The following is a 27,310-nucleotide window of genomic DNA, read 5'->3' on the forward strand; positions in this document are numbered from 1 at the left end:
CGCCTGTGCTCAGCCCACCCCGCTGCTGCTGACACGGCCCTGGAGGGCTTTGCAAAGATCCAGTCCCGTTACCCTCTCCCAGACTCTTTGTTTCTTCGAGTTTTGGGTAGCTGGGCGCAGCATCCTGTTTTTAGTAAAGGCCGGGGAAATGCTGAGAGCCCTGGCTGAGCTGCGTGCCGGCCGTTGGGTGTCAGCGCTGAAACAAAGCACCTGCGTTCCGTGCCGGCTCTGCGCCCCGCCGGCAGCTTTCGGTGCCGCTCCTCCAAACCGCGCCGGCGAAGCAGAAGCCGAGCCGGCCATCATCCTGTTTTCAGCGGTCACCCGGCTGCCCGGAGCGCCACCGGTTACACCCAGCCCAGCGGCGCCCGGTCCCGTGCCGCCACGTGCCGAGCCGCGGCCCCGCGGGCAGGAAACCTGCAGGCACCCGCCGGGCGCTGCCGCCGGCCCCGTGCCCGCCTGCGGCAGCGGGACCGGGCCGCGGCACGGCCGGCTCACCCCGCTGGCGGGGCGGGTGGCCCTGCCTCCCGGCTGCCGCACGGCCAGGGGAACGGAAAACAACCGGGCTTCCCGTGCAGCTCGCTGCAGGCCGGCGCCGGGCGGCGGAGCTGGGTGCTCGCAGCTTGGGGGGGGGGGGGGGGGGGAAGGGGGGCGGCGGGGCCGGGAACATCTCCGGTCCCGGCGGGGCCGGGCAGGGGCGGCCCGCCCGGGCGGCCCTTCGGGGGACGGGACGGGAGGGTTTGTCCCGGGGTAAGCTCAAGCCTAGCAAGACTCGTTCCGGGGCGTTTATTTACGGCCGCTCCCGTAAATAGGGTAGCAGCAGGGTTAAGGGATAATTTCTATTCTCGGCTGCGGCCGGCGGGAGCCGTACCGCGGCCCCTCCGGTGAGAGCCGCACCGACACGGGCGGCGGGGTGAGGCCCCGCGGGGCTCCTCCTCGGGCAGGGACGACCCCCCCAAGGGCCACGGAGCCCCTCGAGCTGCGCCCGCGGCACCGAGCTGGAAGCGGCCGGCTCGGCCCGGGGCTGCCGGACGGACCCGGGGAGCTCCGCCGCAGCTCGGCCCGCCGAGCACGGCCGAGCCGCGCGGGGCTCGGGCTCCGGAGCCGCCCCGCCGCTGAGCGGGATCCCGGCGGCCGCGGGCAGCCCCCGCTCCCGCCCCGCCGCCGGGACCCCCGGGCCCCGCCCCGCCCCCCGCGCGGCCCCGCCTCCCATTGGCCGGCGGGCGGGGGCGGGCGGGCCGCTTTGTGACGTCACGATCAGCTGTCGGGAGGTCCCGATTTGTGCGGGGCAGCGGCGGGCGCGGCGCAGAACCGCGCGGTGCGCGCCCCCGCCCTGCCTCCGGCCCCGCCAGCCTCCCGACCGCGATACCGGCAAGGTGAGTGCGGGATGCGGCGGCTCTGCGGGGGGCGGGCAGGGGGGCGGCTCGCCGCCGGGCCGCCGGTGCCTGGGAGCGGCGGGGCAGGGCTCGGCTCGGCTCGGTCCGACCGGCACCGGGACCCTTCCCCCCGGCGGGGCGCCGGGCGGGCTGCGGGCGGAGGGCTGTGGTTCCGCTGGGCACGGACCCGCTCGGGAACCGGGGCGCGGCGGCGGCCGCGGGGAGCCTTTGTTCGCCCGCGGCGGGGCCGTGCCGGGCCGGGTCAGGTCAGCGCGGCGGGGCCGGGCCGGGCCGCGCGCCCCCCCCTTCCCCCCCCCCCCGCCCGTTGTTTGTTTCTGCACCGCCGCGCTCGGAGCCGGGCCGCCCGCGGCCCCCATTGGCTGCGGCGCGCTGGAAGGCCGCGGTGACGTCACCTCATTTGCATATGACATTGGACGTCACGAGCCCCCCCCCCCTCCGCGCTGTCCTGCCGCGACCCCGGCCCCGGCCCCGGCCCCGGCCCCGGGCGGGGCGGGGGGGCGCGGAGCGGGGCTGCGCTGCCCGGGGCCGTGCGGCCGCTCCGCTCCCGTGGCCCCGGCCCCGGCCCCGTGCGGGGCTCCCCGAGCGACCCGGAGCCGTGGCAGCGGCTCCCGCGGGCCCGTGGCGCAGCGCCCTTGGCGGAGGCGGTTGGGTCAGGAGGGCGGCCTGGGGAAGGGAAGGGAAGGGGGGGCCGGTCCCGAGGCCGCCTGCCCCCGGCCGTCCCGCTCCCGGAGAGCTGCCCGCTGCCACCGCAGCGCGCCTTGCTCACGTCCCGGGGGCCGTTGGGGATAAAGGGGCGTCGGGGCTTTCGCGGTGGTCGCCGAGCTCAGAAGCCCGCGCAGAGGTGCGGGGGCCCCAGGCGCGCAGCAGCAGTGCCCGGTGCTGGCAGCGGGCACCAGCGAGCGCTGAGCTGGGCAGGTGCCAGGTGTGGGCACGGACTTGGCCAGCGCCTTGCCGTGACACCGAGCCACTGCAGGAACAGGCGCTGGGCGCCAGTGTAGGACAGCACTGCACCTTTGTTCCCACCAGGCTTAGGCTATGCAGTGCCAAGAACTCTTTTTTTTTTTTTTTCCCCTCTAGAATAAATATTTCCTCTCCTCTTTTAATTCCCCAAAAAGAACACTGATATTTCTGTTCTACCTCACTGTCACTGTTAGGAATCTGTTGCATCAACCCGCGCTTGTCTGGCTGGATGCAAAAGGAAAAAGTGCAGGGGAAGCTTTTCTGTCAAGAATAAACCAATATCACCTGCTCAGAGCAAGACTGGAAAAACCTGGGGTGTGAACTCTTGTCTCAGAGCTTCTTAGGGCGAATTGCTCAGCAGGGCTTGCCTGGCCCCATGTGGCCCCAGGCAGGCTCAGGACAGATGCCAAGGTGAGCCCAGGGTGCCAAAGTCCACCCTTCCCGTCAGCACTGGGCCTCCTGCAACGTACCAAGGGTGTGATGCTGGGACTGCTTGCCTCCCAGCGTGTGCCCCCAGCGATGTTTTACACAGTGCATCTCAGAGAGGAAACATCTGGATTCCTTGCATTTCGTAGGACTGCTCACAGCAAATCTAAAAATTCCTGCTGGCTCGGCTGCTGGCAGGCTTTCCAGGGCTCTGTGTGCGATGGCATTAGATGGCAGCAGATGAGGTTTGTCCTTGGGGCAGTGACCTTCCCTGCAGCAGCAGCACAGGGACCCCGCGCGGCTGGCACCGGAGTGGATGTCTTGGCACTTGCAGGGATTGCCTCAGCATGGGTGTTTTGTTGTCTCTGGAGTCTTGCTTAGTTTGGATGCTGAAATGACTTGGTTGGTGTGATCCAAGCCAAAAGGGTTGTCTCCAATTAGTAAGGAAAGTTTCATGTCAGAGTTTTCTTTCTCCAGGCTTTTCTTGTTGCTCTCTGCCTTCTTTTCCCCCCTCCCTTTGCTGTTGCTCCGTTCGAGCAAGCAGAGGAGACCCTGCTGTGAATCAGCCTCTGGCAGGATAGAGACTCATAAATGCGGCTGCTGCTAAAGCAAACGGGCAAACAGGAGCTGTGCCGCGGGTGTGACACAGGGACAGCCCTGTAGAGCCATCCTGGGCAAGCCTGTGGCAGGTCGGGTCCCTGCCCTGCCTTGGAGGGATGGGGGGCAGAGCGGGGATGCCTCATCACCCCCTCCTGGGGCGCTAAGCGGGGGCATCCCCGCTCCCTTCTCTCTGTGTCTCAGTGCTGGGTTTAGGGTTTTGGTACATGCTGCGCGGAGAGAGCAGCCTGGGAAGTGCTTGACTAGTTTAGGTAAAGTGAACTGAAAATAACATTTCCCACGTGTGCTGGAGGCACACACCTGATTCATACCTCCGCCACGATGACTGCTCAGAGCATTCTTAGCCCTGCTGAGGAAGGACCGTTTCTGCCGTTTGTCATCAGCATCCCTCCTGCTGTGGGGTGTTTGTGGGAAGTTTCAAGGAGCCCAGTGTTGTTTCCAGGCGGAGCAGCTGCTGGTGTTGCAGCCTGGAGCTGCCAGTCCTTGTGAGGCTGAGGCTGCCGCGGGCTCCTCGCGCACCTCAGGGCTGCGCTGCCATTCCTCCCACCTATTCTTAGCTCCTGGGGTTATTCGTAGGGACGGTGACTCAGGAAGCTAATTATTGTGTAGAGGTTTGGGGGGGGGGGGATGGGAACAACTAAATGCAGTATAATTTCCATACTCCTACTTTAATGTGTATTATTTAATACCCTCCAGCAAGTTCTAAAAGGCTGTAGCTGTTGGGCTTTCTGGGAGGGCTGGGCTGCTTGGGAAACTCCTCTGTCCCCAAGTGCATGTCCCTTGCAGGCATTCCCCACTTGCTGGCAGTAGCCTGGGATGGGGTTGGTGCACCAAGCTGGAAGCCTGGGATGGGGGCAGCTGTCCCCGTGGCAGAGGATGAGGGATGTCACCACAGCACGGGTTGCTGGGGCAGGGGAGCCCAGTGGCGAGGGCAGTGTCCCTCGGTGCTTGGCCTGGTGATGTCTGTGGGGTGCCCTGGGGTGGTGCGGGACCCTCCTGCTGTCACGGTGCAGCTGGTCACGGCCAGCCCCGGAGCCTTTCACCACATCAGGACCCAGGAGAGCTGCCCCTCTGTGACAAGGACACGGAGCTGAGGGCTTCGGTGGATTGCAAGGAGGGTCTGGAGGGGACCAAGGACTCCGTGCTGGTCATGCTGGCTTGGAGCTGCTCCCTTTTACAGCGGAGGGGAGGTGAACAGCCTGATCCTGCCTCTTTAACACAGTGTACAAGCAGACAGTATAACCTGAGTGTGAGGATTAAAGATCCCCGGGGCGGAGAACCTGCTTCCTGCTCAGGGTGGACTCTGAGAAGTGTTGTGCTGCCCCTTGTTGAGCTGTTGGATATGGCCGTGTTCCTGCTGCGGTGCAGGCAAGGCAAGCTTGCTTCACACCCAGGGCTGATCCTGCCCACAGAGCCCAGCCCTGGCCGTTGCTGAAGGATGCTCCTCTTGCGGAGGCCCCGAGGCTGGGGGTTGCCCCCCCAAGCCCACTGCGGAGGCCCTGGCTGCTCTCAGCAATGAGTTTGCCCAAGCGTGGGAAGGCCCCCCCCCGGCAGCAGGGGGTTCTCGTGGGGCAGCTGGGGTAGCTGGTGGTGTGCATACGCTGCCTGGGGCAGGACCCTTGAAGTGATCCATCTTTTGCCCCTGGGGGAGCTTTCCCTCTTTCCTGCTGCTCTGGCAGCTGCTTGTGAGCCCCCTCCCCTCCCTTCTGCCCGGTGCAGTGGGAGGTGGGCCCGGGTCGGTGCCGTGGGCCCGGGTCGGTGCCAGGGCAGGATGGCCCCTGCCTTGTTGTGGGGGTGGGATCTGCCGATGGAAGTGTTGTCTCAGGGTTTTTAGAAAAAGAAGCCAAATTTGGGGTGGGGTGTCAATTGAAACTAATAGTATCCACTGTGCCTTTAGGAAAGGGAACTTACCTATGAGTTAGGGTAAGCATCTGCGGAGCCCAGATGCTTCGGCCCCTGGCTCTCCTGGTGGCAGCCGTGGTGCTTTGGGCCCGGTCTCCTGAAGAGGCCTGGAGGGACGGAAGGAGGAGCACGTTTCCTGAAGTCTTTGCTGTTGTCCAGCGAAGGCAGCTGTCAGGTTTAAACAATACAAATAAAAGCCAAGACTTTCTGCTCTCTGTTATGACTGTAATTTATCCTGAGCTCAAAGCTCAGCTTTGAGCCTGCTGGAGAGGAGTTTCTTGTCCGGGCCCTCTCCCAGCCACCGGCATCCCCCTGCCGCAGCCTCTGGTCCCCAGGTTCCCTGCCGAGCTGTGGTGTGTGTGCCTGGGGAAAAGACGCAGGCAGACCCCTCAAGCCAGGAGTGCTTCCAGCAGACCTCAAGGCGGGTGGGGGACAGCGCCCCTGCCTCCCCCAGGCCCCAGGAGCCATGGTCCTGGGAGCCAGCCTGGTCCCACAGAGGGGAGAGCGTGGCCATGGCCGGCAAAGGGGAGAGCCCAGCAAGCATATCAAGCCCTTGTTTATGGTTTCTGTTTTTTTTCCTAATTTTTATTGGTAGGATTTAATGCTCCAGGGAAAGGGGCTGCCCCAATAGCTTTGTGGGGAGTGCGTGAATGGATGATGCTTGAAGTGCTGTGGCTTTGCTGCGGTCAGGGTTTTGGGGATGAGAGCTGCCGTGGCTGTGCCTGCAGCCAGAGCAGATGCCTGGGATGTGCCTCAGTGCCCCAAACCCCTCTGCTCAGTACTGCGGGGGGAACACTTCTAGAACAAGTAGTGGGGAATCCTTGATGACTTTATGGCAAGAGATGGCTTGAGCATGCTGTGAGCAAGGCATCCTGCCTGGACCTGGCTTGCTCAGCCACTGCCACTTCTCGGGTGCTGGTGAAGGGGTGAATCACGGCAGTAGAGATGCAGGATGAGCCCCAGAGTCTAGGGGGATCCCATCATCCTCAAGGTTCCTTTTTTTTTTTTTTTTTTTGCCTTGTGGAGCAGGCATTAGATCTCCTGTGCATCTGCGAGCAAGAAGCCAAAATACATGGCAATCCCAGAACAAGTAAATACAAGCGTGCCAGAGCTCTGGAGCAGGAGCAAGCACCTGGACTCACTGCACATACCTGCCGTGAGCCTGCCTGGTGCTGCAGGGGCTGGGTTGCACCGGCTGCGCGGTGGTACCGAGCCCCCCTCGCTCCCCCCAGAGTTGCCCAGGGACTGTACTGGGTCCCTGCTCTCGCTGACCAGCTTGTAGCAAACATGGGGACCCCTGTTTAGCTCTGAAGCCAGATGCACTGAGGATGTCCTGTCCCCAGACCGGCAGCTCTGCAGATCCCATGGATTCACCACCTTCCTCACAGAGCTGCCAGCTGGGCTTTGCCCTCGGTGTGCCGAGCAGGACCTTGTGCAGTTAGCCTGGTCAGGGGCTCTGCCTTTCCCCACATCCCACCCTTGCTGGCATTTTAATGCCCTTTTATGTCTCTGGACCAAATGCAATTTCTCTGCACGATTAATACTCTGTGCCTTGTGTCTGCCATCTGTGCGTGGCTTTCCAAAAGCTTTGCAGACATTGATGAAATGGGAGTCCTGACCTCCCACAAGCTGCAGGGAATTTTTCCCCAGTGGTAAAACTGGCACAGTAATGTAGCCTGGTTGGAGAAGAGCCTTGCCCACGACACATACCCAAGGTCGTAGGTCTGCCTCTCAGAGGGACAGCTGTGGGTGCATGCGGCACATGTGGTGAGCGAGCAGTGGCTGTGCTGGAAATGCCCCATCGCCCCTGTCGGGAAGGGGACAGGCACAAGACAGCTGTCCCTGTCCCCCTTGCACTTAGCTGGGTTTCTGCCCCACGGTGCTGGGCTGTGATCTTGGAGAACCTCGCTGGTACAGAAACATGGTCTGGTCTTGGGGCATTGCTGAAAAGTCCCAGTGATGCCACATGTGACAGTGTCACCTGCCAGAGCTGGAACTGCGTGTGGCTGCTTTACAAGAGCACCTCTGCAAGTGCACACAGAGGAAATAACAGTGACAGCTTTCAGAATTACACCAATGTAAAAGAGGTATCAGCACAGAGTTCTCGAGCCCGACTCCAATCAGCACACATTACTAATAGAAAGAAAAATCAAATGAAAGGCTCCCCTGCTGCTTCCCAGCTTCCAGCTGCAGTTTTGGTCTGTGGCCCATCCTGAACAGCTTCTTGGAGAGCAGCTTGGGGCAGGCAGGGGTGCTGGCACGGCTGGCTGGCAGTGCTGGTGCCTCTGTCCTCTTGTGAGGTGTGCATTTAGCATCCTGCTAAGAGTGGATTTTAGGGCCCAACCCCTCTTGCACTGCAGCAATCGCCCTGGCTCATGCCAGGTCTTCAGACACAGCATCATCCTCACCCTGTTCCTTGCCTGTCCCACGGAGATTCGTGCCACAGCCTGCGTGCGGTGATGGGGGAACCGGTGCTGGCCAGGTCCAGATTTACAGAGAGGGCAGCAGGTCCCAGCCTGACTGCAGGACAGTGCTTGGTGCTGGCCGGGGAGGGGACGCGGTGGTGGTGCGTGCCATGGGGGGCTGGGGCAGGCCAGGGGCTGTGGGCACCCGTCCTGGCACGGTCACGTGTGGCACAGTGCTCTGGGACATGGCAGGGATTGGGGCTGGAACAGCCTTCCTGCTGTCCCCTCCAGCACCACACATCCTACATGTCCAGTCTGAATGCATTTCTCCTTGTTTTCTTTGGTAGGCCTTTGCACTGAAGCTAAGAGAAGAACCTCATAACTGCACTGCACGCCCTTTAACTCAGCTGAGACTTCGTTAGCAGCAAAGCACCCCTGCCCCAAGGAAGGACCTCCAACGCTGTCAAACTCCGTGCCCCTTTGTCTCTCCCTGCATTGAGGCAGGCACTCAGCAGTAGCTTTATTCCTGTCCTGCCCCATCTGACCGCTTCCCACCATGTTCCAGCGTCTCACCAGTCTCTTCTTCAGCGACAGCACCACGCCAGAGGGCCTGGAGGAGCCCAAGCCCTTTGTCTCCGAGGAGGAGGAGGAGGATGGATGGCTTATAATCGATCTTGGAGGTGAGAAAAGCAAGGTTTCACCCTGGTTTCACATAGCTGCTGAAGGGTCTTGTCTTTCCAGCACTGGACAAGCCCTGACAGGCAATAGCAGACCTTGCCTGGGAGCCTTCCTTTTGCTCTCTCGGGAGGTTTCTGCCTTGCCATCAGCAGTGGTGGCCCTCTGGGCTGGCGGGTGGTGCTGCCCCCCGGCTGCTGAGCCCCCAGCACTAGAACAGGATCCTCACACAGCCCCGGGTCAGGAGGTGCCCCTGGGTTTTGGTGCAGTCCCACCTGCTGGAGGCTCACTGGACAGAGCACTGTGGCCTTGGCTGAGCCACAGGCGGGCAGGGGTGATGGGCATGTCCCCTCCACCGCGGCTGGTGCCGTGCCTGGTGCCATCAGCCACGTGGCTCAGTCGGGTGCCCGTCCCCTTGCAGCCAGCTCCAGCTCCGTGCCACACTGGGGTCATCTGAGGCCACCCAGGGGAGCCAATCTCCACTCCAAAAGTTTTTGCAAGGGTTTCTCTTCCCAAAGCATTCCCAGCGCCCTTGCCAGGAGCACTCAGGCGAGGTCCACAGTTGTAATGTACCCGTGGAGCCCCTCGCCTGCTGGGGCTCCCCGCTCCCAGGGACGGCTGGGACCATCCCAGGCCCTTTGACAGCAGCCAGGCAGGTCACATTCCTTGTGCCACGAGGGCTTCTCAAGCTCCATTAAGATCTCTGCGTTGCTATTGTAGGGCCTATGACTCAACCAATTGCAATGATCATTTTGTGACCTTTTGCTTGCAAATTGCACAGCGAACTTACACAAACAAGCCTGTCTGCACTGCAGCCTTTGGGTTGCTGCTCCTTGGTGGCTTCCAGCTGCTTTTACAGCCTCTGGTGAGTCACAGAGCCCCAGCCCAGGAGACACTGGTGGTCCTGCAGGGGCTGGGGCTCGTCTCCCTCCCAGGGACGCCCCTGCCACATGCGCTGAGCAGAGCTGATGGGTGTCATTCATTAGGGATCTGTGCCCCATGCAGTGAGCTAGAAAGAGGACCGGAGCTCAAACATGCCTGGGGCGGGGGACAGGGACACCCTGGTGCCAGCCTGGGAGCCCTGTGGAGAGCTGGTGGAGGCAGGAGGGTGGTGTGGGCAGCTGTGGAGGAGTCCCAGTCCTCTGGGCTCCCTGGTGGTTGTCCTGGGGGTCATAGCAGTGATGCAGGAAGAGATGGGTTGCAAGGAGCTCCCTGCAGCACAGGGCATGCTGTTGCCACACATCAGGGCCAGCTGGCCTCAGTCCTATTGCCAGCAATGGCCACAGTGTGCCCAGAGCATCATGCCAGGAGGAACCACAAGTTTTCTCCAGCAGAGAAATGCTGGGCTGTGCATTGAATCCCTGGGTGAGAGCCCACAGCTGGCTCAGTGGGGATCCAGGGCTGACTTTGTTACTAAAGGCTCCCGTATTTCTAGTTGTCTTTTTTTTTTTTTTTTTGTTTTGTTTTGTTTTTTTTTAATCAAGCAGCCAGGCCCTTGGTGCAGACCCAGCTTTTGGAAGGATGTCTGCATGGACCTGGCACCCCACTGCTAATCCCCACAGGCACCATGGCTGCCTAAGCATTCCCCAGCCAGCAAGGGATCGATTTATTTCAGCCCTTTTTCGGAGCCCTGAGTTATGCAAAGCACTTCAAAACCTCAGCCTCTTGGCTCCAGCCCTGATCCTCCACGTTACGGTGGTGGCAGGCGAGCGCGTCGCAGCCTGGCGCTCCCCCTGCAGCCTCCAGATCTTTGCACCCCCGGCAGGTCTTTGACCCGTGCATTGCAGAACGCACCCGCCCCCCTGGGAGCGATCTGGGTACATTTCTCAGGGCTTAGAGTTCAGGCTGCAAGTCCCCCAGCAACGTGGGAACCCTGTAACAGCACTTGTGACATTAGAAGCCACCTTTGGGGTGGATGGGGACAGATAAGCACACATGGCTCCATGTTGTGGGAGCACACCTGACCCCGGGGGGAGAAGTGTTCAAGCCAGGCTGTCTGTCTGTCTGCAGGCTGACAAATAATCTGCAGCCTGGCATGTCAGCAGCTATTCATAGCCTCGTATCCACTGACCTGAAGAAAGATGCTCTCCTGTCTGCAAGGCTAATTGTGGCCGGCCCTAAGCCCTAGGCTGGAGGAGCTGGGACATGTTAGGTGGTAAACGCCTGCCCCATACTTCGTGCTTCATATTTTTTCTAGCCTGTTTGGGCACTGCAAGCTCACATTCACCTCTGATTTCTCCTGCACCCTCACCCAGCAGCAGAGTCAGACATGTCCATACAGACCTGCACTGAGCCCATGCTGAAGAGAATGGTTCCTCTGACCCCGGGTTGAGCCTGAAGTGGGTCTGGGTTTCGTGGTGAGCGCAGCACCCTGCTGGGCACAGCTGTGGCTCCCGGCATGGGAAAAGCCCTGGCCCGTGTGGCCGGAGGCCAGAGCACGTGGGGGCAGCTCGTGCTCAGCCGGCTGAAAATTGGCCCTGGTGGACTGAAGTCAAAGCCAAAGTGAAAGCTTTCGGTGAAGAGTTTATTCCCCGAGAGAAAGGTCTTTTCCAGGAAAAAGGTGCGCGCCGTGTGTGTGTGCACGTGTGTCTGCTTGGTTCCACACGTGCACAGTGCCGTGTGTGCGCGTGTGAAGGCACACAGTGCAGCGCAGCTGTGTGAGCACCGCAGTTCAGGTGACGTAAGAAAGCTTGCAGACAAAAGCAGTGTGTCTTTCTGGCCAAATTTCTTTCTCCACTTCAAGAAGGAAAAAAATTTCCACCGTAAACCCCAATGGTTGGTAAATCCACCCAGACCGAAACCGTCAACTTGTGCGCTGGGTCAGCGCGAGGGGCATGGCTGCCCTGCTGAGACTCCCCTGGACCCGCGGCAGCGGCGGCGATGCCGTGGGGTGCCTCTCGCACTAACGATGCCCCTTTCTCTCCCCCCCCCCCCCCCCCCACTGTACATGGTGTGTGTGTGTCCCCGCTGCGCCCCGCATGGCTCCGCACCCCGCTCGCTCCCCAGGTGGTGCCGCCCGCCCCGGCGCACAGCGGCGGGCCGGGGCCTGCGGGTGCTCGGTGAGGCCCTGCCTGGTGCCGCCACCTGCCCCGGCCCACGCCCGCAGCCCCGTGCCTGCCCTGCCCGGCCCCTGCTTGATGGACGAGAGTTGGTTTGTCACCCCTCCCCCATGTTTTACTGCAGAGGAGCCCGGCCCCGATGGCGTGGGCAGCAGCCCCATGGAGGACCTGCTCATCGAGCACCCCAGCATGTCTGTCTATGTCACCAGCACCCTCGAGCTGGACGTGGAGGAGCCGCAGGACTCCACTGCTGGGTGAGTGTGGGGCCAAGGACTAGGGCGGCCGCGCATGCCCCGCAGCATTTCACCCGTGCTGCCCAGGGGACCCAGGTGTGGTGGTTTTAAAGTGAAGGAGGGTGGATTGAGGTTGGTTATTAGGAAGAAACTTTTCTCGCTGAGGCACTGGTGCGGGTTGCCCAGAGAAGCTGTGGATGCCCCATTGCTGGAGTTATTCAAGGTCAGGTTGTATGGGGCTTTGAGCAACCTGATCTGGTGAAAGATGTCCCTGCCCACAGCAGGGCTTGGTCTGGGTGATCTCTGAAGGTCACTTCCAACCCAAACCATCCTGTGATTCTGTGACGTCAGTCTCCCCATGTCCCACCTGGCAGGGTGTCCCAGCCAGCACTGTGCAAGGACAGCAGCCTCTGTGCCCCAAAATACTTTGGAAAAGTGACCTTGATGTGCACTGGGTCCACATTAAGGCAGCTGTGGGTGTGGGACCAGCCACGTGAAGCCCTTTCTGTGTGGTTACTGCTGGCACGGACAGCAGTGGCCTCTTTCTCGTCCTCTCCTGGCACATGGCTGTCCACTGAGGATGCTGCGTGTTACCCCACCACCAGTCTGGGGGAGTCTCCTGGACTGGGTTTAAACACGGAGGCTTGCATGTATATGGCACAAGCAAAGTAGCCCCACCAGAAGAGGGTGGCCCCCGGGCACTGGTGCCCCTGAGTCCCTGGTTTCCCCACACAGGGGGGTGCTGCAGACCCCTGCCCCCAGCTCTCCTTCCTGGCTGTCTGCTGGCCTGGGCTGTGAGACCTTTCTCCCTGCCCCACAGTCCAGTGTAACAGGGGTGTTAAACAGAGATGCCCTGGCCTGCCACCTAACAGATGCAAGCAAAATCTGACCCCACTGCCATCTCTTTTCCCAGCCACCCCCCTCCTCCTCCCCCCCGCCCCTTCCTGGGGCCTCAGCCTTTCTGCAGCGTGAGGAGCTCTGCCTTCTCCCCACAGCACCCAGGAAAGCCCTGACCCACCGGTGAGTCCCGGTACCACCATGCCGTGGGTCGCTGCTACCCCCACACCGGCCTTCCAGCACCTCCCCTGTGAGCCCCCTGACGGGGCAGGAAGGCGTCCCCTGGCATTGCAGCCTGCTTATTTACCCAGCCTCACAAGGCAGAATTTGGGGTGATCCTTTGTTTGACCAGGGCACATGATCCCTCCTGGACCTTTCCCTTTGCAAAGTTGTCCTGAGGGTCTCAGTGCCATCTCGAGAGTTTAAGAGAAACCTTAGTGCTGGAGGGTGAAGAAAGGGGCCAAAGAGAGCTAGGAACAGGCAAGGGAACAAATCTGGTTAGGAGCGGGATGGACACGAGGGGGCTGTGGGCTGTGCTTGGCTCCTGCCCACCGGGTTTGAGGGTGCTGGTGGCAATACAGCCACCATGGGGCTGCAGGCAGATCTTGCAGGAGGGTGGGTGAGGGTGGGCTGCTGGTGCGTGGGTGCGATGGCCACGTGGCGGGGGGGGACCAGGCACCACTGGCCGCTGATGGTCCCATCTCTCCGCAGGGAGGTGCCGGAGCCCCGGCTGGAGCGGCACATGCCGCACCACACCACGTCCCTGTCGGTGAAGGCTGCCATCCTGGAGAAGGTCAGCCAGGCACGGCGGGTGCAGCGGGCCAAGCAGCTGGCAGAAAAGCCATGGCTCAGCCAGAAGGCGCTGCAGCGGCAGGACCGGGCCCGACAGCGCCCGGCCCGCCGGGCCCGACAGTATGTGGGGAGCTTCCTCCACCAGCCCTGCCAGCGCCACTGCAACTACTGACCTCGCCAGCGGCCGCCCCGCCGCCACGGCACCTCCCGGCGGGGCTCAGCCTCCCTTCGACACCAGCCCCAGTGCCGCCACTCCGCCTCCCCGCACCCCTCACGTTTCCAGGCCCACGCTGGCATTGCCTCACGCAGCACGGGCCGGGAGAGCGGTGCCGTCCTCTGCCCCATGCCCATCCGTCCACCAGCGTCTGCGCGGGGCAGTGGTGCCCCCTGTGAAATCGCCCCGTTCCAAAATTCATGGAGAAGCCTGTTCTTTTGTGTCCTGAAGAGCCTGTGACATCAGTGCCTTTCTTTATGACATCATACTCCTCCACGTAAACAGACTGTGATGTCACAAGCGGATACCAAGTGGAAGTGCAAAGAGGAACAAAGCAACGAGGTTTGGTATTTTTAGGAAAATATCATCAATGACACTAAATAATGCTTCCTCCCCCACACCTCCACCCCTCCTGGTGTCTCAGACCAGAGCAGAGATGGGACCCTGCTGTCGCCGCACGCTGGTGACATTGCTGCTAGGGCCCGATCTTGTCCCTTCTCAGCGTGGCCCCCACGGCACCGCACTGCCCTGCTCCAGCCCCAGGCCTGGCAGTGCCTGTGATGCTCTCAGCAGGTGGCCTTGGTGGCTCCAGCACAGGTAAAACCAGCAAACCCCACCCCAGCCGAAATTTCTTAATTGTACTTTTACCACAATAATACAAAAACCCCACTGCCGTTCCCAAAAGAAAGCCAGGCAGGTCTCGGTGTTTTGTGTTTTTAAAGACAACATTACAAGAAATCTCAGGAAACAAAGCACTGACCCAGGAGCTGTTTGAGCACCACTGTGGAGAGCATGGTCTGCAGGGAAGTGGCGTCAGCGTGGGGATGTTGTTGGGGTCACCACAACCTTCAGCAAGTGTTGGTCCCACCAAGCTGCTGGCCACGAGCAAGCCTCAAGGTTGTGTGCTCCTCCTGGAGCCACTCACCTGCGCTGGCTGTACCCACATAACACGTTTAGACATACATACGGATGTGTACATGTCTGTATGTTTATATGCACTTGGATGAGGCACTGTTTGAGCCAAGGAACATCGCCTGCCCTGCATCACTCCCTGGAGGAGAGCAGAGAAGGGGACTTGCGCAGCCACCCTGAGGTGGTGGAAGCACGTTGGAGCTAGTGGTGAGAGGATGTGAAATGAGAGCAGCGAGGTCAGGTGTGAGCAAGAGGCCAGGGGAAGAGGCTGAACTGAGGGCGAGGATGGAAACAGAGTGGCTGTGACATGCGAGCTCATGCGGAGCTGGTACCATGGCCCTGGCTGTGGTGAGAGCAAGACCAGGGCTGGCACTGCCACTGGACTGCAGTCACACAGGGAACTCCCCATCTGGCCCCACCAACAATCGCATATTTCACACGACGGGCCAAATTCAGTCGTGGGCAATGCTGATTTTTAATGCTGCTGCACCCAGGCTGCTCCAGGGAGCAAGCACCCCACTGGGGAGTCTGCCCTTCAGCTTTGTTAACACCCATAACATCAGTGTCTGAACTGGTTTTAAGTCACTGTGGTAGGTCCAACCTTGGACTGTTGATTTTTTATTTTTTATTTTTTTCTAATGAGAGGAAAAAAACACCCACAAGCCCTTCTGTAACTACCAGCCTCCTGGATCTGTGACTGAGAAACCTGGACCTCACGGGAAGTGGCTGATACTGTTTGCCTGCAGAGTGTATCTTTAGCTCTGATGACACAGCATTCCCAAAAGCACAGAAAGAATGAAAATTTATTTCAAATATCTATTTTAAGCCACATGTCAGAGCCTCTCAGTTTCAATTCTTCCAGGCCAGTTTCTTGTTCAAGTCCTGCTGGGACGGTGCAGAGGCCTGCAACGCTCATCACATGCACACGGCGACAGCTGCCATGCTGCCGATAAAAGGCGCGGGCAGCGACAGCGGCCGACAGGCCCTGTGCCAGGCACAACGCCGGCCATATCCTGCACCTGCAGCCAGTACCTGCTCCAGGACTGGCGCCTGCACCACAGTCCCATTTCTAACAGAAACCCCCATTTCAAATTCTGCTTTCTAATTTCAATAAAAGGCACAGTAAAAGCTTCCCAGGCAGAAAACGGGCTGTTCTGTTCCACTGCTTTTTCAGCCTTTCTGATAAATCCGGAGGTAGCAGAGCTTATCTTCACAGCCGAGATGAACGAGCTGGGGAGCCCGGTGCTCCCTCGGGCCTTCCTCATCCCCCTGCCTCTCGCTGGGCACCGTTGCAGCAGAGCCGTGAGGCTGCGCTGAGCGCACCATCGCCTGGCAGACCGGATGCGCGATTTCATTTCTCCGCCAGAGACTGATGACTCCTTGACTCCAGGGGAAAGTTTACATCCTTTGGCTTCCTTGGCTTCACGTTAAATGCCTTCTTATTTCTAAAGTGATCCCTGAGACAAACTGGGAGCATTGCAAACAAACGCTGCCACAAGTGCTGCTGAAGGCAAAAGGGGATGTTCTGCGCACTCGGGTGCCTCTGCCCGGAAGGTTCAGAGTGGCAAAGGAGGGCTGGGGCTGAATCCTGGAGCCGCACCCCTCGTCTCACTCTTTCCCACGGCTCTGCATTGTGTCCTCTGTGGCCACCAGGCTGTTCCCTGCCCAGGCAATGCCTTCAGAGGAAGAATTTTCTCTCTAGCCCAAATGTACATCAAGAAGTGGACAACCGTAGCAATTTCTGCCTCCCAGCTCATATTCACCTGCTGCAAGTTCTGCACATCTGAGATGCTGCTGCAGAGAGCTCCTGAAACCAGGTCTGGCTGCGACACCTTTGCCCCTTCCTCAGCTGAGAGGTGCAAATGTGCTGGGGCCACCACCCCGGGGTGGTGAATCCCCCCCAGGTGCTCGCAAGCATTGCTCCAGTAAGAGAGCCCCGTGCTGACACCATCCTTGGCCTCCTGCTCGTGCAGCCCCTGGCAAAGCCCCTGCTGGCTCAGCAGTGCCGGCTGTGCCCTGCTAGTGCCCATCATCTGTTTCAAATAGCTAATGCTGTTACTACGTCCTATTTTGGGGAAGCGACTGCAAAATATTTTGGTTTCCTTTCATCTTTCTGTGCCAGTCTGAGACATCTTTCATCATGCTACTCCCAGCCAACACTGGAGGAAAAAAAAAAAAAAAAAAAAAAAAAAGCAGAACTATTATCACACTTGATATCAAGAGTATCTTTATAAAGGGTTAATAAATTATTAATAATGTTTTAATGAAGAGGTTAATCCAGATTTGTAGCATCCCACAGGTCAATGGAGTGCGTTTACTGTGGTGAATAGGCTCCTGTGGTCCCCCCTCTGTTGTTTGCACATGTATTAATATTTGCTAATCATGTATTAACCCCATACAAAGTGAGTACTGATGTACCTATCACACATTGTGACCGACACCTCTCATGCTGTGGCAGAGACATGTTTGAACTGTGCTTTGCAGAAGACCTGCAATGCTCCTGATCTGTACAGTGGTGATCACTACAGCTGGCCTGATACCAAATCTCCTGCCCTAGTATTGTAAGATCAAGGAAAACCCTTTACACTGAGGTTATGAGTCTCCTCAAATCTTAAAAAAAAGAAAGGTGCTTAAAAAAAAATAACTTTTTTTGCTTGTGCACATGTGTACATGTGTAAATATTTTAAAACACAGTGTGGATGTTTGTTTGGTAGGTTGTTTTGGGGCTTGGGGTTTTTAGTTTTTTTTGCATCCAGTATTTTCAATTTGTGACTAGCTGTGCAATGCTCCCAATGGGAAGTTAAAGCAAACATGCTGAGGGCTGGCAGGGAGGCGTTGGGCTGTGTCCTGCTTATGCGGCGAGGACGAACTCTTGGTTTCTTTTTGTTTGTTACTTGTGTAGGAGGAAACTACAGCGTGGACTCAGGGACAAACAAATTGGCTGGGGTCTTTAAAAGTGTGCTTTTTCTGGACTCATCTGTTCAGATGTGGGGTTTGTTTCTGCCTGTGAGGCCGTTGGTTACTCATCTGCGTGGTCCCGACAGAGCATGTTGAAGCTGTGAGGATGCGTGCCGTGGTCCCGGTGGAGGGGGGATTCGGCCAGCTGCCACCCGCTGAAGACTGAGCGGCCCAGGCGGAGGAGCTGCAGTTGCTTCCTCGTGGTGCAAGCATCCCTGAGCATCATCCCCAATTCCCTTGTGTATGTCCCCACAATTCAAATTGTACTGCTAGGATGTAGCTAGTCCCTCCTTAGGCGTTTTGGCTGTAAGCAACCAGGTGTGACTTTAAGCAGTGTGTAAGAGCCCCCAGGGATTTGGAAGTCAAGCAGCACTGTGCTTTCTGAATCGGTCCCAGCTCGCCTGGCTCCCACTGGTCACTGGGATGAGGCAGCTGGAGTGGGTGAGGCAGCGGGGCAGTCAGAGGAATGCTGGTGCAGGGCACGGGCAGGACTGCATTTCTTGTTTCACCCTGGAAGCAAGTGGCAAGGCTGCCACAAATGCCAGAAGAGCAGGGGCAGTCCCCTGGAGAAGTGCCACCGCTTGATATGAAAGTCGGGTTGCAGCGGGATGCACCCGAACCCGTGTGTTCCGCCCCCCGGCAGCGCTGGGGCAGCCCAGCTTCCCGACCTGGCCCTGGCAGCCCAGCAGCTCTGGCATCACACAAGCAGGGTGCCTCACCGGCAGCTTGCGGCAGCTGTGACAAAGTCCCGCTACTGAGTTTTGGCTCTCGCCAGCACTGGAAGGCTGTGAGGTGGCGGGGCAGAAGGCCCCGGTCACCTGGCATGCTGAAGCGTGCGCCCACAAATACGCTTTTCAAAAAACTGTTGCGAAAGCTCGGACTGGGAAGAAAACAATTCTTTCCATGAGAGCCAGCTTTTCTTTTCTGTAATGGAAAAATGTTAAACACAGAGCTCATCCCAAAGATCACCACCATGGGAATATTCACTTTACCTCTAGGCACATTTCTAATGAATACATAATTTTTACCTTTACATCTCACCGATATCACCTCCATTCAGCCCCACTCGGCAGGAAGAGCCACAGATGTCCTGTCATCAGAGCAAAAAAAAAAAAATGAAGAAAAAAATACTCCAATGAGATTTCACACTCCAATCACACAGCTTTGCAATTGCTCCCATGGAGGCTAAACATCAATTCCAGTGCCCTGCATAAAGTGGAAATTAGGTTTTGAAAAATTATTGAATTATTGAATTATTGAAAAACAAGTCCCAAAGATTAAACTATTTAATAGCTACAAAGTGAATACAGTAAGAAGTGGCAGGAGACCCCAGTGGAGGTGGCTGAAGAATGTGGTGCTCAGCCTTCCACCTGCTGCTGCCCCCCAGGCAGCTCGGGGATGACGGCAGCACCTGGGCCTCCCCCAGACACCTGGATTTACAGCAAGAGGCCAGCACCCTTGTGTGGCCGGGGCCGCTGTGCCCCTCTCATCACTAGCCTGGCAAATACAACCCTGCCACTGTTTCCATGGACAGCACAGATGTACCTTAATTTTAGCACTCAGAAGCAGCTACTGGCAGTGGGAAGGGGATGCCCCCTCCTAGACCTCATCCCCTGGAGCCCCCCCAGGCCTCCTCTTCCCTCTCCGCTGCCCCCAGAGACCTGCACCCAGAGCCATCTGGGACACCCAAGGGCCTTAGCTGGGGCTGATCGACCCAGAGCTTGTCTTCTGGGGAAAGCTTTCCTCCTCCACCCGCTCCTCTCAGATCTGTGCAGTACTGTTCAGAATCATGAATAATTCCCTGGTGTCTTCAAGGGCTCAGTCCTCGTCCCCTCAACGTGACCGCGGAGGCTGTGACGGGTCGCCTGACTGGCGCAGTGGAAGTGCTCCCAGCCGCCCAGCGCCCCGGCCCTGGTGGTCGGACTCTGCTTGTGCGCGGCATCTTCTGTGGCCTGGAGCTTCGTGCCATTTGGCCACGCACCAGCAAACAGCTTTTCCGCTTCTGAGAAGAGATCTGTGCCATTAACGACAGCTACTCCTCTTTCTTTAAAATATGAAGATGAAAAAGGCGAGCAGCTCCATTTATTAACAAAGTTGTCCCTTGATGATAGTCCTTTCATTCTTTCTCGCAGGGAGGCAATGTGCGGGGTACCCACTCCACTCTTTCATGTTAACACCCACAGGGCTGCACTAGGGGTGCTGCTCTCCCAGCCCTGTGCCCAGAGTGACCAAAATGCTCTTTTAGGGGGGATTTGCCATGCACCCCCTTCCAGCCACAGCACGTGAACTTGGAGCATAGAAACCCCAATGTGACGCTTCGGCTCCATGGCAGCTAACGGCAGAACTCCTGCTGCCCCCCTCCCCCACCTTTGTAATTCATCACCTCTGGGGGGGGCAAGAAGATTTTACTCCTTGCAAACGGAGACGGAAATCAGCACAGCAAATTCCAGGCCCAGTGTTTCTCTGCTCTTTCACGTTCACCCACTTGTCCTTGTCAGGGAAGCTGGAAGCAGCTATGCCCACCTTGCTACAGCTCATCTTCAGCTCTGTTTCATCACAGTTATGCTTTGGGAAATCTAGGGATGGGAGAACAGCACAAGGCGTAATGGTAAAATAGTAATAGTCTTTTATCTTGTATCATAAATGTATCCGTATGGAGCAGTTAAGTATTGCAATATTTTATTTATCTGTATCAACCCTACAACTAAGTATTCTGCTTGTAAAGCTCATCTACACACATTGTACATCTCCATGCTGTATGACTGTATATGTGCCTTTCACCCTTTTTCATGGTATGCCATCTTTTTTTTTTAAACAACTGCAGAACTTGAATAAATTTGTGAACTATAGTTAAAAGTCCTATGCAAGAGATGACCGGGAATTACATTTTCAATATTTCTGCATTTCTATATCGTTTTAAAAGTAGATGCTGGGATTTTCAGAGAAGCCTAACAGAATTAATGCCCTAAAAAGCCCACCATTTCAGCTGCTAAATCTCTTAGGCAGTTTTGAAAAGCTCAGCCCCCAGCCCAGTTCCTCACCGGTTTGTGCACGGAGGCTGAGCAGCACTGGCTGAACAGCCACCAGCACTTCGCCAGGACAGGCAGCATGCTCAACATGCAGCTTTTCCTTCCAAAGGCTCGTCTGAAGTGAAAGCGCTATTTGGGCTAAAAGGTCACCTTAAGCCTTCCCTCAAATGCACTGGAGTACGTCTGCTGGCTCTGCTTCCTGCCCAGCCCCGTGGCTGGCAGGGCCCGCGCCGGCCTGGTCGGGGTACGCGCTTTGTAGGGAAGCCAGGTGCCCACACGCTCCAGCAGACGAACACACGGCTGTGTCCTGCCCAAGGGTGGTCGGGCTCTGTTGAATGCCTTACAACAGTGGGACAACTTTGACAATGTGATTTTGAGAAGGGAAAAAAAAGCCCCACATTTTCTACATCACTTATGCTGTAGAACTGAAAACTAGTTCAAAATTCAAAGCTAACAAAATGCGTCCTTTTTTGTGTGTTACGTGTTAAATCGATGTAAGCAAGGTTACTAGAGAAAGGGTGTTTACTTCTTGTAGGACATTGTTTAAACATTTGCCATGTGTCAACAGACTGAAGGACATGACTGCCTGGAATATGTTGCGTAGTATGCCTGTGTGTGTGTAACCTGGTTTTGGTTGTTAGATTGTAATGCTGTCTTTTGACTGAAAAAAAAAATCTAATATAAAGAAAAAAACACAAGAAATAAAAAAATATATATTTAAAGTTTATTTTATGTGTATTGCTCTGAAGCGTGAAAGAAAACTTGTTTGCAAACTGTTTGCAAGATGCAGAAAGTTTTTGCTTTCAAAATAAGCTTCTATAAGTCAATACCATAACTATTGGAGACATGTCAATAGAATAAAACCCCCTTGGAGATAAGGATGCACAAGGGAGAGGATGGTACAGGCTGAGTCATTTGAGAACATTTTTTTCCTCATTAACAAATCCTAAAACTTGGTAGATGAGTGCAAGGGCTAAAGCAGGTGGTAGCTGCCTGGAAAAAAGCAAGTCCTGCATCAGCTGGTCCTGCAAGACCACTTCTTTGAACTAACATTTGCCAGCGTTGGTGCCCAACCATCCCTACAGCATCAGCTGTTCCTTCAAACAAAAATACACAACAACAACCTCGTGTGCTTGTACCACCCTCCCAAAGACTGAGAGGCAGAGACATGTCTCTAAGACAAGTAAGGGCTTGGAGTGTTTGACAGATGAGAGGCTGAGAGCTTGCTCAGCCTGGAGAAGGCTACGGAGGGGTCTCATCAACGTATAAATACGCGACGGGAGGAGTAGTGGAGATAGAACCAGACTCTTCTCAGCCCAGTGACAAGATGGGAAGCACAAATGGAAATTAAAAAATAAAATTCACTTAAACATGAAAAAAAAGCTTTTTTTACCTTGCAGGTGGTTGACCACAGGAGCAGGTTGCCCAGAGGCTGTGGTCTCCATCCATCATCCGATGGGTGAGCAATTGGCTGACAGGCAGAGCTCAAAGGGTTGTGGTAAATGGGGCCACATCTGGCTGGCGGATGGTCACCAGTGGAGTCCCCCAAGGCTCCATTTTAGGGCCAGTCCTCTTCAATGTCTTTATAAACGATTCAGATGTAGGACTAGAAGGTGTTTTGAGCAAATTTGCCAACAACACCGAACTTGGAGGAGTTGTAGACTCAGCTGAGGGTGGAAAGGCCTTGCAGAGAGATCTGGACAGATTGGAGAGCTGGGCGATCACCAACCGCATGAAGTTTAACGAAAGCAAGTGCCAGGTCCTGCACCTGGGACGGGGCAACCCTGGCTGTACGTACAGACTGGGTGACGAGATGCTGGAGAGCAGCCCCGCAGAGAGGGATCTGGGGGTTGTGGTTGACACCAAGTTGAATATGAGCCAGCAGTGTGCCCTGGCAGCCAGGAGGGCCAACCGTATCCTGGGGTGCATCAAGCACGGCATTGCTAGTCGGTCGAGGGAAGTGATTGTCCCGCTCTGCTCTGCGCTGGTGCGGCCTCACCTCGAGTACTGTGCGCAGTGCTGGGCACCGCAGTACAAAAAGGGCGTGAAACTGTTGGAGAGTGTCCAGAGGAGGGCGATGAAGATGGTGAAGGGCCCAGAGGGGAAGACGTATGAGGAGCGGCTGAGGTCACTTGGCCTGTTCAGCCTGGAGGAGGCTGAGGGGAGACCTCATCACGGCCTACAGCTTCCTCACGAGGGGGAGTGGAGGGGCAGGCGCCGATCTCTTCTCTTTAGTGACCAGTGATAGGACCCGCGGGAACAGTGTCAAGCTGAGGCAGGGGAGGTTCAGGCTGGACATCAGGAAGAGGTTCTTCACTGAGAGGGTGGTCGCCCACTGGAACAGGCTCCCCAGGGAAGGAGTCACTGCACCAAGCCTGTTGGAGTTTAAGAAGCATTTGGACTGTGCACTTGGTCATATGGTCTGAATTGTTGGGCAGACCTGTGTGGTGCCAGGGGTTGGACTTGATGATCCTTATGGGTCCCTTCCAGCTCGGGATATTCTATGATTCTATGATCCATGTGTGGACACAGTTGTGAGCAACCTGCAGTGGCTGTGGCGTGGTGGGGCTGTGCTCACCCAACCCGGCATCTCGGCAGGGTGCCGGACCCCAGCAGAGCGAGGCTGAGGGATGCTCTGGGGGCTGCGGACTGGCAGCCACCCGCAGCTCCCACCCCCTTTGCCGGGAGAAGCACTGCAAGGAATTGTTCGGTTAGGTAGCCAGGATGGAACACGGGTAAAAGAGAGCTTTGATAAACCTCCTTGTGGGAAAATCAAAGTTAGCAGCAGGAGACAAGGCAGAGCAGTTCTGGCTGCAGAGACATCAGGAGGTCTTCAGTCCAGCCTCCTGCTCACAGCAGGTTAGGCACCAAATTCAGTCCCTCTTGTACAGGGCTTCAATTCTTGAAAATCCCCAGAGACCCCACCGGCTCTCTAGGCCCCAGTCCAGCACCCAGCTGTCCCCAGGGGAACGTCTGGCTACACCCACAGCTTCTCTCTTTCCATTTATGCTAGCAGTCTCCCCTCCTTCCCCCATGCACCTCTCTAAGAGCCTGGCTTCATCTGCTCCAGTACCTGTAGGGCTGAGCAGACCCATCTCCCTCATCTCCCTCAATCTCCTCTTTGGCCCAGTGTTCCCAGTCCTTGGCCATCTTGGCCCGCTACTCAGCCCCCTCCAGGTTATCAATAGTATTCTTGCATGTGGGGGTGGAAATAGGGTGGTAATACCCCACATCTGGTCTAACAAGTGCCAAGGAAAGGGGCAGTGGCTACACTTCCATTAAGAGCATCAGCTTAAGCCTCCTTGCTGCCCAGGGACAGGGCTCCTCCTGCAGAGCTGCTCCCCAGCCAGCCACTGACAAGTTGTCCAGGAAAGGGACACCAATAAAAAACTGAAGCATGCCCTGACCAGGCACCAGCAAAAGGGGTCCCTGGTTCCCTCCCAGCTGCAGGATCTTACATCCACCCTTTCCAAAGGCTCCTGCCAGCCCCTTGCTTTGGCCTGCCCATGTCTCTGTAGATCGTGACCCTGCCCTCAGCTTCCCCCAGCATGCTGCTTTCTGTAATCCTGAGCACATCCCTCTCTTCCTGAGCATACTGATAAAAAAAAAATAATAAAAAAAAGGATATTAAAAGAAGCCTTTCCACCTTGCAGGCAGACCAGACTACAGTGCTGCACTAAGCACAAGTGCAGCTAAGCTTGAACGCAGGATCTCACATTCTGCACGTGTAGCACAAATGCCAAGAGCTTTGGGCTCTGCGTGCCCTTTCCCAGCCTAAAGAACATGGACCTCGAGTTGTGAACACAACCCTTCAGTTTTGCGGACTTTGTCCAGCTCCTCATCCCCCCTGCCCCGACCTGACGGGCAATAGCAGCACCGAGGCCAGGCACAGGCAGACCCCAGGCTGCCACACACTTAACCCTCACCCCTGACATTTCAGGCAGACTCAGGGGTAGGACATGGGACAGCAACACCACAGCATGGCCTTTCCACCTCCAGCAAAGTCACCAGGATTTCTGACAGGCTTGCAGCAATTCTGCCACGTCCTTAGCACAAGCTCACCTGTAGAATAAAACCAACTATGTGAGCCGGCCAACTGAAGGCAAGGCTAAGAAACATGGCGGAGGCTGGAAGCAATAAAATGGGCACTTCAGAAACTCAAATGGCTTCCTACTGACTGCATATGTGAGTGTGAAATGCATGTATACTATATATAAATATTATAAAAATATATATGAAATCCTACAGGTGTAGATACTTATTCTGGAAACCAACTTCAGACCACCCCCTGCTAAGGATGAGAAGTGTAAGCACCCGGGGGACAGCTGGGGTTTCAGGGACAGCCGAGGCAGAAGCATGCCCACACCAAAGTCTGACTTTACTACATACCAGCCACAGAGCATCCAAAGTCTGACAGGGAGGAAGGGGAAAAGTTAGTTTTGCTTCGTGTCCATTACCTTGTGCACAAATAGGCAATTTCTGCCATTGTAAGAGGCAGCACCTGACAATTCATATATATTAAAAGGCTGCCTAAATATGAGTATGTAAAAAAATCTCTAAGAAAAGGAAAAAAGTGTAAATATCTATTTATGCAGAAGGCAAGAAGCAAGCTAGAAAGACTTGCTTCTCAATTACTCACCATGAGAACTCCCTGGAACAAAAAGGCTGACCTACTTTCTGCAGCAGCACATACAAACAAGTCACCACTGATGGCGGTATAGCTACCCAAATAAACATGCTTCAGGCTACCACATTTCAGAAAGTCTTCAAACCATTTAATACAGTATTTTTCTCAGCTGTGTTTCCTGCTGAGAAGCATTATTTGTGGGAAGAGCTGTCTTCTGGGTGTCCTCAATATGTATTAATTGCACATATCCTGAGGGCTGGAGGGTAGCGTCTGATTTTTTTCTTGTTGCTTTGCAAGAACAGCTGCATTAGTTAATTCATTTGTGGTTAAACAAATTCCTTTCTAAAGCTCTATATAAGGAGCTTGCAGGCCTAGAGCTCTAAATAATCCGTTCAATCTTCCTGTTTGGAATGATGCTGTTGTTGTTGCTGCTAATAATAATACAACCCAAATTATAGGACAATAACATTTATTTAGAGCATGAGGGATTCCACATTATACAAACCCTTAAATTTATTTTTGTTTCACTGGTCCATTTCTACAACAAATACATCAGATCTACTATATAATAAAATTATTTACACTTCCAAACAAGATTGGGTTTGTTTATAACCCTCTTACTGCTATTCACATACAGTACTTAAACAACAGCACAATACATTATTTTAATACCTAAAAATGACAACCCTGTATTCTAATTTGTTTATGAAAAGTGGAAACAAATAAATTTACAGTTGTCTTCCCCTCCCCTTCCATTTCTTACAAACACGTTAACCTAATGTGCTAACCCTGGACTTCACTTTGTAAATCCAGAGGGTTTTAAAAGAACCCATTTTTTATATCTATTTATCTGTTTTTTAGAAAAAATCATTTATTGGGAACAGTATAATATTAAAATGACTTACTGTACAGAATTTTATTTAAAAAAGAAAAATCACAGCTCAAAATTGCTATTGATAAATTCACACTCATTTACAAGTTTCATGTTTCCATGCAGTAATTTACTTGGATTTTCTTCTTTTTGACTGCATTGCACTGGCACTCGTTTCTGAAATTAAGAGAAGAAAAAAAGCATGGATACTAAGTTGGTAATCCATTCACGAGAGCTGCACAGATTGCCCTTTTATGTCCCTAAAATCACACCAGAGTGGAAACAGCAGTTGACTTTTCACAACACTTAACACCAAGGGACCCTTCATCCTGATCACAGCCATCAGCAGCAACACAATAACGCAAAGTCCCCACTAGCTTCTGTTACAAACACGCAGATGCAATTTCAGAGTTCTGTGAGTATGAAGTCGTAACATAATGGCCTTAAAAATAGACGTTCTGTATTTTAAACTGTTCTTTAACTTTAGTTCCCCACATGCCACAACTTGCTCAGACATAACGTGGAAGTAAGTCTCCCTGAAACATCCTGTGCAGCTTTGGACACAAACTGCATAAATTATATCCAAGCACAGTACTTGGAGGTGGTGTTGTTAGAAAACTTAGAAAAATGTTTTGGAGTCTGCCACAAAGAATCTAGTTGTTTGACTCCTTGGAAAGTCAGATCATTAGTAAACAAGTGTCTTCAGTGTACATGATTCACAAAAAAACAGCTTATGCAGAAAGATACAAAATATTATATAGTACTTCAGCAAAACAACTAGAAGCACTTGCAGAAGCTACAGTGAAACCAGATGACATTTTCAGTGCACTTACCAAGGCACTAAGTTTCCATTTCAAAACAGAAAGATAATTGAGTAAGGACTAAGGGTATTTGCATCTTCAGATTTTTTTTTAAATGTGATTTTAAATGTTGGCAATGTATCTTTGGCTCTTCACAATATTTTCTGATAGCTAGTAGAGCTGTGTGTATTTCAGAGTCAAAAGGGAAAAAAATCCCAAAACTTCTAAAATTAGAAAAGCAATGGTACAACTCTATGGCTATTAAATGCTGCATTAAAAATAAATAAATAGATAAACTTTTCAAAATTTAACAACCCCGAAGCTACAGTAAACACTGAAACAGCCCTTGCTGGAAAGGTACTCTAACGAGTAAAAATACCAGTACAGTACCAGTTTTCAGAAGTGAAACATCTTAACAGGCATGACTTACTGTTCCCTTCGAACAGTAACGCTACTTTTAAGTAGCTTGCTCACCAGCAGCATTAGCTGTAGTCATCCCCACTGCTGCCAAAGTCTGTGCTTGACAGAATAAAGGGGTCAGCACTCAGCAGCCTCCAGTGGCTGTGCAGCCATGCAGTCCTGAAGCCCCCGCTCCTTT

General features: G+C 55.2%; 2 protein-coding genes across 5 annotated transcripts in view; one reads left to right on the forward strand and one right to left on the reverse strand.

Moving 5' to 3' along the window:
* The first annotated feature begins 1,216 nt into the window (after positions 1 to 1,216).
* On the forward strand, positions 1,217 to 21,141 carry TP53INP2 (tumor protein p53 inducible nuclear protein 2). Of its 2 annotated transcripts, none has more exons than XM_066978397.1 (4): positions 1,217 to 1,373; positions 8,053 to 8,385; positions 11,387 to 11,693; positions 13,221 to 21,141. In XM_066978397.1, the coding sequence occupies exons 2-4, from the start codon at positions 8,262 to 8,264 to the stop codon at positions 13,471 to 13,473; spliced, it is 684 nt and encodes a 227-aa protein (XP_066834498.1). In that variant the 5' UTR covers positions 1,217 to 1,373; positions 8,053 to 8,261; the 3' UTR covers positions 13,474 to 21,141. The 2 variants fall into 2 exon arrangements, with proteins under 2 accessions (XP_066834498.1, XP_066834499.1); XM_066978398.1 differs by having other exon boundaries at positions 11,564 to 11,693.
* NCOA6 (nuclear receptor coactivator 6) overlaps positions 17,161 to 27,310 on the reverse strand; it is a 55,814-nt gene continuing 45,664 nt past the window's right edge. For all 3 annotated transcript variants that reach the window (XM_066978392.1, XM_066978389.1, XM_066978390.1), the window contains one exon: positions 17,161 to 26,089. In XM_066978392.1, coding sequence (XP_066834493.1) covers positions 26,043 to 26,089 — 47 coding nt within the window. In that variant the 3' untranslated portion in view covers positions 17,161 to 26,042. The remainder of the gene's footprint in view (positions 26,090 to 27,310) is intronic.

Source organism: Anser cygnoides, chromosome 16 (genome assembly GCF_040182565.1).
Source record: "Anser cygnoides isolate HZ-2024a breed goose chromosome 16, Taihu_goose_T2T_genome, whole genome shotgun sequence".
Taxonomy (NCBI): domain Eukaryota; kingdom Metazoa; phylum Chordata; class Aves; order Anseriformes; family Anatidae; genus Anser; species Anser cygnoides.